Source organism: Copidosoma floridanum, unplaced genomic scaffold (assembly GCF_036245765.1).
Source record: "Copidosoma floridanum isolate Cflo_tuat_1 unplaced genomic scaffold, Cflo_Japanese_pri ptg000013l, whole genome shotgun sequence".
Lineage (NCBI taxonomy): Eukaryota > Metazoa > Arthropoda > Insecta > Hymenoptera > Encyrtidae > Copidosoma > Copidosoma floridanum.
Genome location: NW_028321890.1, coordinates 16,934,821 through 16,947,362, shown reverse-complemented (window position 1 = coordinate 16,947,362; position 12,542 = coordinate 16,934,821). Strand labels below are relative to the sequence as shown.

Genomic DNA, 12,542 nt, shown 5'->3' with positions numbered 1-12,542 from the left:
ACACCAACGTCTTTGACGTTATACCGGGAGACGTTGGGAAAGAGCACTACAACTAGCCCCAAAGCTTCGGACTTTGTAATTTTTCTCCCAATCAGTCTGGGTCTTCAACAGTAAGCCAGAGAAGATCACCCTGAGGTATCCAGGCAGTCACAATTGCTGTTAACTGCAGTCAAAAAAGAGTTAACTTAAGAAGCTCACCGGTCTTTTTTAGGGCCATCGGACGTCGAACTACCTTGCCAACAAATGTATTAAAATTAACAAAGTTGACTGAAAATAGCCTTTAGGGGTCATAAAAGTCGTAAGCATACCAATAGTCGCAAAAGGGTATATTGGAAAGAAAACCTCAAATGTATCTAATGAATACAATTTGAGGCGTCAAGAAACTGACGCAGAAAATTTATCGAGATTGAAACAGCAGCGTCAAAATCGTCAACTTAAGAGTCCATTACGTGAGAGATCAGCTTTTCATTGTACCCTCACAGCAATCTCTGAAATCTTTAAAGATCCTACTTCAGATTTTTTAATGAGTAGAAAATGTATTTGTGTTTTTGTGTCAATAAAAATGTTGGGTTTAAGGTCCAGGACTTTGTTGCTCTGGTAATAAAATTGTCAGATATGAGAAAAAACAATTTTTTTTTAATGTAAATTTTTTGGGGGTTTTAAATCTTAACAGCTTTAAAAAATAGCCCTTTTCGTGAATTACACAGAAGAAACCAAATCAACAACTTCTTATAGCCATCGATTATTTTATGGCATAAAGAACGCACAATACTTTTCAGCATAATTATTTTTTTGAATTTGTACACCTTATTATTTGACCAAATAAACTATATGGATTCCGAAAAAATATGTTTTTAATAAGAAGATTTTTGTTCTGAGATGTATCGGGAATATGTGTAAAATTTTCTAACTAAAAATGTTTCACATTACGTGTCAACACACTACAGGCTTTTATTTAGTAAGTCTCGGGCGAAGCCGAGACGGGGGGCTGCTAGTAATATATATGTGCCTTTTGCATAAGAAATAATATTTTGTTAAAGTCTTAATTTTATTTTGTAATATGACTATATAATACAATTACCATATTATAAATCATCATGTAATAAGTATGTAAAATATTTCACACTTCTTTTAACCGGAAAACAAATGTTTTGTAGATCTCGAAGTGATTTAAAAATATTTTTTTTTCAGTTTGGTAAATAAACCAATAGTAAAATTAATTCTTCTTACTATTCAAGAAAAATTTTATTTACTTTCAGAAGTATTTATTACTAATGAATTGGTATAAATTTAATATGCATAGGTCGTGAAGGTCGAATCACTAAATCACAGTGTATAGGCACATCATGAGCTAAATCTATCGGCTCTAAATAAAAGTTATGTAATAAATGTGCTGTCAGCGTCTTGAGCTCCATCATAGCAAACTTTTGACCTAAAAATAAATAATAATACAACTACAAGTTATAATAGATGTGTAGGCAGAGATAGGCAGTATTTGAGAAATTTGAAATACTCTTAACTATTTCATTTGAAATAATAAACTCGTTAAAAAAAAAAAATAGTTACAAAATAATAAATTATTTTTCTAGTTAAATAACTTATTTCAATCATTGTAATCAAATAGAACTGAGTCCAGATTCATGTGAAAAAGTGTTTTATCTTTTAAGTATATCTTTTTTTTAGTTATTACGTAAACAAGAGATACTTGTAGATAACCGATATGCACATATCGAAAGAAAGAAAAAAACATTTTTGACGTGCAATCATTTTTTTTGCAACTTCTTTGAGTGCGAAATCTTATTACAATAGATTGCAGAGATATTGCTTGAAAATAGTAGAGAGTAAAGGGAAAAATAACAGCACATGCTATTTTTCGAATGATTGCACCCTTAAAAAAATCGAAAAAGCCCATATATAATGAGATCCATTCACGAGGGTTTATTGTTTTGAGATGGAAGAAATCCCCTTATTTATAATGTATACAACTAATAGATCGAGATAAAATTGCGTGATTTTAACACTCCTTGTTATTACCAGGTGGATAAATACTAATAATTTGAGGAAATTGGGTAAATATTTTAAGTGAATAAGACTCTAAAATTGATACTGTTTTAGTCTGCTGACAATGACCTAAGTTATGAGTGATGTTTTTAAAAAATGAATAATATCTACTTCCGACAACATTGTTTGAACGGTAATAAACTCACCTATGCAGTTACGCGGTCCAGCACTGAATGGTAAGAATGAGAACGGATGACGATGTTGTATCAGGTCAGGTAAAAATCTGTCAGGATCAAATTTATCTGGTTCCGGCCAGAAGTTGGGGTCACGATGAAGGTCAAAGACATGCAAATGTGCTATCGCGCCCTTAGGAATGAGATAATTTTCTGAAAATAGCACAGGAAGTCAGTCTATTCTTCCACTATTTAGTAATTCTGTATTAGTACTGTATGCGAAGTAAATTTTTTTATTTCTACTATGAGTATTTTTAACGTACTGAATTGTAAATCACGAGTAACGCTTCTTGATATAAACGGTACACCTGGATAGAGTCGAAGCGATTCCTTAACGCATTGTTCCAGATAACTTAGTTTCGGAAGATCTTCCATTCGCAATTTTCCATCTGTCACTTCTAAAACTTCATTAATTTCAGCTCTTGCCTTAGACTGCGCAAAAGGAGGATAAATATTTTACAGTCACAAATTTAATAATCAATTGATTAAAAATACTTTCATCACGTGATAATGGTTGACGAAATATTTAAATGTCAGAATTTCGTCGCGTATATTCAATATTTACCTTTGTAATTCCATTAAAAAAATATATTAGATGACCCACCTGTACGTCCTTATGTTCTGCAAGTAGAAGTAAAAGAAAACACATTGACATAGCTGATGTATCATGACCCTGTTTGTTATGTAAGTTGCATTAATGACCAAAGTTGGAAAAATTGTTACTTATTTTTTAAAATAAATGATACGTACTTCAAATGTAAACGTATCAACTTCTTCGCGAATTCCATCATCGTCTATTTGTCCTTCTTTATACGCAGCTATTAGATGGTCGAGCATTGCTAGGCGCCGTTTACTAACTGTAAATCAGTACCTTTTTTTTTTAATTATTCAATCAAACCCATCGATTGTAAAATTGTTGCTTTAAAAATGGATTGCATAAATCAATAGGTCCACAGATTATAATCGAATTCAATTGTATAAATCTTGTATTCACACTACTAACTTAATGATTCAGTGAACCAATTAATTCTTAAAAATTTAATCAAAAAACAATACTTATAAAAATGAAATGTTTTTAGTAATTGAAATTTATTGTGCACGATTGATAAGATATATATGTATGGAGAGTACACAATTAGAATTTAAAAAATATGTTATAAATTAAGATCAATAAAATCTTTCTTTTTGTATATCAGGAAAAAACCCTTCAAGCAAAATAAACAATTTTGTACATAAACAATGAATTTTTAATAATTTTTACAGTTGTAAACAATTTCTTACGAAAAAATATGTTGTCCACTCTCTGAAGTGTACCATACATAACATGATACTTTTTTATTAATACTGACCTCCTAAAACTTTGTCGTTGCTTTGATTATCAATCAATTCATCAGAAACAAGTTTTTTTAAAAATTCACCATTTGTTTTTTTATGGTATTCTTTTCTTTCATTGATAATCTGAAAAAATTTTATTTCCTCTGTACTATTTTAAGAGTATTAAAATAAATGCGTCTTTGTATCTTAATAATTGTACAAGTTACAACTTGTCCAGTAGGCAAAGGTAGCCATTATTTGTTAGGTATAAAACGATTCAGCTGTGCAAATCATTCGAATATATCATTTTTGGCTTCTTACAATGCTCGTGAACTATTGAAAATGAAAAAACTTTTCTTCAGCTTTTTTAAAAATATTGTTTAGGTTTGATTATTAAAAAAAAAATTTATTTCTAGAAAACATGTAAATGAAAGTATTAATATTGTTTATATAATTAAAAAAGTAAGTAGCTTTAAAAGTTGTACAGTAATCGAGTTGGATCATGTCAATTTTATCATTTTTGAAACAAAATTGGTAAAATCACTGCAGCTTTAGGTAAATGTTTTGATAAATTTATCTGTATTAAAATTCAATGTTACATTAAAACTTTCATCCATTCCATATTAAGTTATTGCTTTTTTATATAAAGTACTTATGATTGTCCAAAAAAGTTCCAATTAAAATAAATTAAACCTACATACTTGGGTAGTAAAACTATGTAATGTTTTTAAGATCTCCATTTGTTGAGTAGCCATCGATGTTAATCCAAAGAGCCAATTAAATCTTAACCAAGGCCTTAAGAGTCTGTAATAAATATTTTGAGCAAGTTATAACTTAAAAAGAAATTAATTTCTCATCAAGTTTTAAAATTGATCCGAAACTTTGTGATTGAAACTATTGTTGTCTCATTCTCTCAATTCTCTCAATTGAAAAACAATCAGTATTATGAGATTAGTTATCAAAAGACTCATTTTTTTCTAAAATAAGATTTTCTACGAAGAGCTACGCATAAAACAACAGACAGAAATTATAAGATTGTCTGAATCATTTTGATAGTTAAAAAAACAAGTTAAAAATTATTTATTATTACCTTATGGTGATATAACAAAAACATAATAATAATAGAGTACGTCTTTTGAGCAAAATATTTACAAACATCACTGAATAGGTCAGATAATATTAACTAAATGACAAAATAATCTTGTTAAAAAAATTATCCTATATGCAACCGATTATATAATAAATGAAGTATATTTTTTGTGAATTGATTAATGTTTAAAATTTTTTTATTGTGTTATGCTTTTATATTTGATATTTTATCGATGTTTAACATCACGTTTTTATATCTAAACAGCGAATTCGGTAAAAACTTGTTGAATGGTAATTAACGAAAGCAATTCTGAAAAAAGAACCCACTTTGGCCAGGACTCAAGAATTTATACCTTTATTTTAGAAAAACTTCCGAAATTAACTAGAGTTAAAAAAAAAGTCTTGAAAGTTGTACAATTTTAACACCAACAGTTAGATGAATACTTTCTTAAATTTTGTCCTCCATATTTACCTTAATATTTTTTGAGTTAATTTATTTCAAACCAATAGTTTAAAAATAAATACGGAGAAACAAAGGAAAAAAAACAACCAGAAAAATGATGGTTAATTATTTAAAATAAATTGTATTTAACAAAAAATACTCTCTTCCTCAAAAGACCTACTATACAATTCTTATGCAAAAAAAAATTTGACTCAAAATTTTTTAAAATTTTGTATGCAAATTAATCTATTCCTGGAACTTACATCCTAAATGAAATTGAAGATAAAAGGTAACAACAAAATGTAAACTCAAAGCATACAAAATAATACAAACATAAAAAATTTACAAAATATGAACTCTAATGCAGGAAATATGCTGTAACTAATCTCCAATTCCAATGTATAAAACGCTTTTTAAAAATGTAACTTTTATGATTCACCATATTTTCTTAAAGCACACAAAATCTCATTTGATTTAATGTCTATATTTTGTCACTTCGGATTATTAGTATACAACGTATTATTTATAAAAAAATTATACTACAGATTATTATTTATAAAAAAGGAGACTATTTAAGTAGCGTTTATATATTTTTTCCGTCATAACTCACCCGAATTTTTTTTAGGCTGGTAGTTTCATAAAGAAATTAGAGTATCGAACAATTTTTTTACGTTTAATAAAAATAAATATAACCATTTTATTCGTAAACATGTTCTTTGTGGTAATTAAGAAATTTATGATGTGTTACCGTAGAAGTAATAATTTTTTTTAATGTGTGGGATAAAATACGACCTAGTAATAATAGTAATTATTTTTTATTGATAAGGTTCTGTTTCAGCTCTCATTAAATTTTTTTATAGCATGTCTTTTAACTATGTCCTAGAATCACACAGTTTTATTTACGCTTCTTTTTATTCATCTTGGAGAGCCTCTACGGCTACAAGTGTCAATAAAATGTTTAATGAGAATAACTCACGATTTACATGTAACTGGAATTTTTTGCAGTTATTCGTTGGAGGATACAGCGATTTGTTTACAATATAATTGTGTAAAATATACTAAATATACTCACAAAAATTTGCAACCACTAAACCCCTTATTCAAATAATCTGTAATTTCATTTGCATTTAAGAATGGCAGCCCAAAAAAGCATTCATGGAAGTTTTCTCCCTTCGTTATATTTTATTCTACATACCCTTCTTAGTTCAAGCTTTTGCTACTAACGTCACCAGCTCTAGCCCAAATAAGACCTATACAAGACATTTTGCATTGGATAAAACGTTTTAAATAGCAGTGTGGATAGCTGGTTTGAAATCAACGTAAACTTATAACGATTTAAATTTCAAAGTCATGCAAAAAATCATTTAAGGTAGTTGTTGATTCTCTAAGCCGATTCGTAGCCAAGTGTAAGGATGATAATGAATGAGCACAAAACATGCGTGTATATTTACAGATTGGTATATGATGTTAATTCATGGCTGAATAATTATCCAGATAAAATAAATATATCCAGACAATAAAAATAAATTATCCAGAACCAGCTCTATTATGACAAAAAATGCCAGTTCTATTATACTCATCTCATGTTTAAAGAATTTCGTTCTTACCGTGGGTCCCATGACCCATTTATACCCCCTGGTTTGTTTCTTTTAATTTGTTTCTTTTTTTTTCATTTCTTGTTTTATTTATTGTGATATTTCATTTCGTTACTTTTTTATTTAAGACAGGCCACAATGATTGTGAATTATTATTCATATTTTTTCATTTCTTATTTTTTATATACTTTGGTAATTTTTTGTTATTCGTGTTATTTTGAGACTAAGCTCGTAATAGTTTACCAATAAACAATTGCTCTCAATTAAGAATAATAAAATAGTTTCATGAACGGCTCAATCAATTTCAAAGACTTCGGAATCAAGCTCACAATCTTTCCAAGTGTCAAAAAAATTTAATGAAAATAAAAAACCTCTTTCAAGTAACTTATATTTTTTTTGGATATGATTGTTCTCATAAGATCTTCCGAGTATCAGCTTAGAGCTTACAGAGTTTTTGTAAATTAAATTCATTTCTTCCACTCAGTGTTGAATCCTTTATTTCTGAACCTATTGTAACGTACGATAGTATAGGTGAGACTCGACGATCCCTCTCCTCAAATCTCGTAACGAGGGGCCCTAGGGCCAAGGGAAGGGAAGCGCGAGCAAGGAGATAGTCTATCGGGGAAGTACACGATGAGCCTTCGAGGGAAACACACGCGATACTTTGCCTATGATTACGGTATCTTGAATAAAGGTCTTCGAAATAACAAGTGTTGGTCATTCTCGCGACGCACCTCCTTATCTCCCCTAAGTAACACTAATATAGAAGCTTGTACATTCTTACCTAAATATTGAAATGATTGTAATTTAAACGTTTGAACGCTATTGTGCTATTTTTTAATATTCTTCATATGTGCACTGATAAAATTTTGATCTACAAATTTATGTACTCAAATAATGTATTATTTTCTTACGAATTGTGTCTATCTGTATTTTAAATGCCTAATGGACTTTGTCTAAATGACTTAATTGAAAAAAAAAAAAAAAAAAATTATTGCAAATACTGCGAAAAGCTAAATTTTAAGCTGCCGTTGCGGGCAATAATAATATATTACGTGTTGTTAAAAAAATAATGAAATAACTGATAAAAAAAAACTTATAAACAAGTGAACGTATTATACATTTAGATGGGCGTTTTTTTTAAATAGGTAAGCTTTAAAAAAAATTAAAAGAATATTCAAAATTTTAGACACTGTTTGATTGATCACTACAACAACGTTTTCTTTATGTAAGAAAAAATTACCTGTGTAATATTACGTTGCTCATTTTATGTATAGCGTTTCTATACTGATTCATTTTTTCTTCTCTCCCGTGAACTTGTATTCCCATAGCAGCTTCTACAAAAATTTAGTTTGTAAATATCGTTTTGTGTCTGTATGTATATTACTGCACAAGAACAGAAAGTCAGAGTGATAAATTAATGAAAATAAATATTACGAGATAATAATTAAAAAAATATCGCTGGATTGACGTATAAGTGTAAAAAAGTACTTTTTCCTATTATTATCTTTCACTATTGAAAATAAAATGGTTTCCCTTAAATAAATCTGAATAACTTGCCACACATTACATCAAGTGTATATTTTGTTATCAACGGCACTAAATCGTAAATACACGATTCATCTTCTTTTAATGATTTGATTAACTTTTCACTATTTTCCATCATGATTTCTCCATACTTTTTCAAAACGTTGAAATGAAAAGCAGGAGTTAAGATTTTTCGTCTGTGGTGCCATTTCGGACCTTAAATAATTTTTAATTATCACATCGATCAGTACAGTTCAATAAATGTACTATGACAAACGTTAAGATTTTTTTCCAAGTCTATACATACCTGTACTAGTTAATAAGCCAGTACCAAACCATGGCTGGAGCAAGTCATAAATAATACTTTTGTCTATGTGTATAGAGCTGCTCAACAATACCTGAATCATCCATAAAGACATGGTTTTAGCAAAGGGGACAGAAAAATGGTATTTGAAAATAAATAATAATCTGCAATACCTCAGCATCGTCTGGATGACGAAGATTTGCCACAGCTATATTTAGGCTAGTTATTTTGTAAATCGGATAATACTCATTGCCCGTACTTCGAAGTAGGTTCCATAATTTATCTACGTGTAAAAACGCTTGTTATGTAGGGTTATATATATATGTATCCATAAATATCTTGCTACATTGCATAACTAGCAAGTTATTGCTAAATACAAATGGTAATTTTATGATTTTATGTAATCTTCGTGTGTACTAACATTAAAACAGTATACTGATAATTGATGAGAGTAACTCGTGTATGTAGCATTGTATATTTATTTATAGAATAATTATGACTCGATTAATTTAACCAGTTATAAGATTTATTTCTTTAAAAAATAAGTACTTTGTAAAATAAGGGTTGTAAAAAAATATATTTATACATATATTACCGAGTGGAATTAAGTACAACAGTACATTTCCAATAATCGGGTATCCCGTTGGTCCTGGTATTTTACGAATGTATCTCCCAATTCTTCTATAGCGTAAATAAATTTCGAGTATGAATAGAGTAAGTGCAAGTGTCAATAAAAAGACAAGGACCATCTTGATTTGCGTGTATTTTTGAGGTGAATTATGTTTTAATTAGCATAATCCTCGATGTTGTTTCCAAAAAATTCTGTGGCTCATGTCTAGACCTGTGAGATATAATAACTTAGTAAGATGTTTTTTTTTTTTTTTTTTTTTTTTACTAAAGAAAAAAATGTCTGTACCATGTTTTAATATTAAAAGTTTTATCTAACATGCATTTTTATGAGTACCTACAATTAAAATATTTTTACAGAAGTATGTTCTAGAAAAACAAATCATCATGTGAAAAAAGAGTTGTTATGCCAAACTTGACCGTTGTCTAGAATCGGCAATACCATGTAAACAAAAAGAGGAGGAATATTTAACGTATGTACCTATATAAATACGGATACAAACAATTATTTGAAAAGAAAATTTTTCCTAAAAAGTTCACTCAAAAATTCCCGCGAACTGAGCTATAAACAAGATGACTGCAACAGCCTAAAGCTGTAACACTCTTACATGTATTTATATTGATCGATAAAAAATTTAAATGGTTATTTGTTTAGATAAATTAATTTTTTTATTATAAAATTTAGTATTTTATTACAGACTTTCTCGATTAATAGCATACAAACCTATTCAAATCTTAACCAACTAAAAATATTGACATTCGTATAAAAGAAGTACCTTAATTCAGTATATGTCTGGTCAAGCCGACTTCGGATAAGTGTCTAAAAAGATCAATTTTATTAAATTGCAACAAAATTTTAAACAGAATTACTTCATAATATTAAAATTATTCAGACTAAAACTGTTTGATTTTTTATTCTTTTTTTGTTCTTTAAATAAAAATAATTAGACAAAACTTTATGTGAATTTTTAGTTGAGACGAATAAAATCATACATAATTTTCAGATGCCCTAATCTAATATTATGAGGTTGCATACAGTTTTAGTAAAAAATATTTTCAATCATGACTTGTTTGTTTAAACTTTTATATTGAATGATGCACAAAATATGTATACATACGCACATAATTTCTAGGTATATAAAAATTCGACAGATAGGATAAAGTATGGAAAATTTTAACATTTAAGTAAAATTATAGTATGCAATAATTTAGATTTTAGATCTTTCAAAGCGCATACAATAAAAGTTATTTAAATTTCATTGTACAAATAATTGATATGAAATTAGTATATAACATAAAAAAATGTTTTGGATTAAAGTTAACAACAAATTAAATTATACATAATGCATTTCATTAACACAATTTTTCAAATGACGTTTTGTTTCTTTCTTTATTTATTTATATTTTTTCGTTTCAATTTGAAAGTATGAAAGATTGAAAAGATTTCATTCGTCTACAGAGATTAAACGAGAGAGAAAACTTCAAGCAAAGTTTTTATCTCTTTTGGTGGTATGACATGCTAGCTGAATGACAAAATATAGTTACAACAATATTTAAATGGGTCCAAGTACGCCTAAGATAAAACCGTGTTTTCTTTTTTTTTTTTTTTTTTATTATTCGTGTCATGTAGTGGAATATTTTATTCAAGTGTACGAAGTAAAAGTAAGTGTAGAAGATAATACATGTATTTATTTAGTATTAAAAAAAAAAAAATGATTTTTCGAACATACCTATTTTTGTTGAAAGCCTGACGGTACGTCTTTTCAGTGAAGTGTGATATCGAGATGCAACCCTGATTCGACGTTAACTAAACGCTTATCTTCAGATTATGGCTCTGTTCGTAAAAACTCCGTTTGTTCGATCACGTGATGATTTATGAGTACGAGGAAAATATGAGATGGCCATCTTTGTTGCCCTCCAAATGAATAAATGAATAATCACGGGATTAAAATCCGAGATTGTAATGTTTTTTGATCGGACGATAGCTTCCGATGACCTTATACAAAAATTGTGAAAAAATTTAACATCTGTATGAATATTCTGTAACTTTTTTGTATTTTTTAATATTCGATAAAATTTTTGAGTCCATTTGTTTTAGTTAAACACACTTTACTTGTGCGAAAACCACCTTAAATTCCTTGTTTTGAAAACTGCGTAGTAACCAGTATATTTAAAATATGTAAACAAAGTAGGTACTGTGTGTTGATTATGGTCGTATTAGAAAGGTCGGTATAAAATTTAGTTTCAATATTTCAAATCATACTAATAATACATCTTAATAGATCATCAATCTAAACAAAAATGTTTAGGTGGTATACACAGCCGATGTAAAAGTCACAACAAGTGAATTAACCCGGGACAGTGTACGATAAATAGAATTATCTGTTGAAGTTACCAGTATAATTGCGTTGTAATTGCTCAATAGTTACAAAACTTGCGAACAAAGAGATAACTATTATGAAATAACTATAAACTATTTTCATTTAAAATTGTAGTAATGACATCAAGTTGTTTTTGATAATAAAGTATGATTCTACCTTAATCAATGGAAAAGCTACGACCACGCTTTGCACTGTATCAAGTTGAACATCCAAAAAAAAAGGATGTAGTTGTCCCGTATTAAATACAGATTAAATATTATTTGCACTGATGGTAAAATCACTGGTTCAGTTACCCTTTTAGGGCAAACAACGAATGACAATTATATCGTATAATTACATCGTATCACAGTTACCACTACTGCACTTGGCACATGAATGATTTTTATTGGAGATGACAAAGCGGCTGGCCCAACTTCTCTCGTACTGTGCTGTGCTGTTGTCTGCCGTGTATTATATATTTGAAACCGGTTGGCTTGCAGTTGTGGCTCAGAAAATATCTCTCGAGGGGGAGAGGGCAGTCAGTGGAGGATTTTACATTTTTATCATTTGTGCGGGAAGTGTAGTATAATATACTTTAGAAATTGAAAAGATAAGAATTCGTGCGTAGAAAAAAAAAATTTACTCGAAAAAATAAGCAAGCAATTGGTGCTCTTCTTTTAAATCACATATAACAATAATATTACTATAATAACTTGATCAATTTTGATTTAGTTTATTTAAAGATCTCATCGCATACATTTCATTACTTTTTGATTAATCTATAGATGAAAAAATAATAAAAATTGACAAAATAATTTTATTATGACACTTATACAATTCAAGTAATCTAATTTATTGCTATTAAGCTAAATATGACAGGTATAAGACTTTTAAAAAAATATATTTTTCATGAACAAGATAACTTGTTTTTCTGCAAATGAATATTCATCCATATTAGCTCAGTAGATTTTTTCTTACCTAAGTAAGCAGCATTATCAGATAAGCTTTTGTCTTAATACATAATCTTAGACTGAAAAACTTAAATATTTT

General features: G+C 28.6%; 1 protein-coding gene and 1 long non-coding RNA gene across 2 annotated transcripts; both read right to left on the bottom strand.

Moving 5' to 3' along the window:
• Window positions 1–1,003: 1,003 nt before the first annotated feature.
• LOC106636417 (cytochrome P450 4C1-like) lies at window positions 1,004–9,317 on the bottom strand. The gene is made up of 12 exons (XM_014348809.2): window positions 9,101–9,317; window positions 8,679–8,788; window positions 8,509–8,599; window positions 8,235–8,417; window positions 7,918–8,011; window positions 4,250–4,352; window positions 3,584–3,692; window positions 2,985–3,091; window positions 2,839–2,907; window positions 2,498–2,666; window positions 2,208–2,387; window positions 1,004–1,432 (listed from the first exon to the last, which is right to left on the bottom strand). Exons 1-12 carry the CDS (start codon window positions 9,252–9,254, stop codon window positions 1,272–1,274), a joined length of 1,530 nt encoding a protein of 509 aa, XP_014204295.2. The 5' UTR covers window positions 9,255–9,317; the 3' UTR covers window positions 1,004–1,271.
• A 12-nt stretch (window positions 9,318–9,329) lies between these two features.
• LOC149374920 (uncharacterized) lies at window positions 9,330–11,920 on the bottom strand. The gene is made up of 3 exons (XR_016292928.1): window positions 11,670–11,920; window positions 9,909–9,952; window positions 9,330–9,346 (listed from the first exon to the last, which is right to left on the bottom strand). It is a non-coding gene; the product is annotated as an uncharacterized LOC149374920 (long non-coding RNA).
• Between the last annotated feature and the right edge of the window lie 622 nt (window positions 11,921–12,542).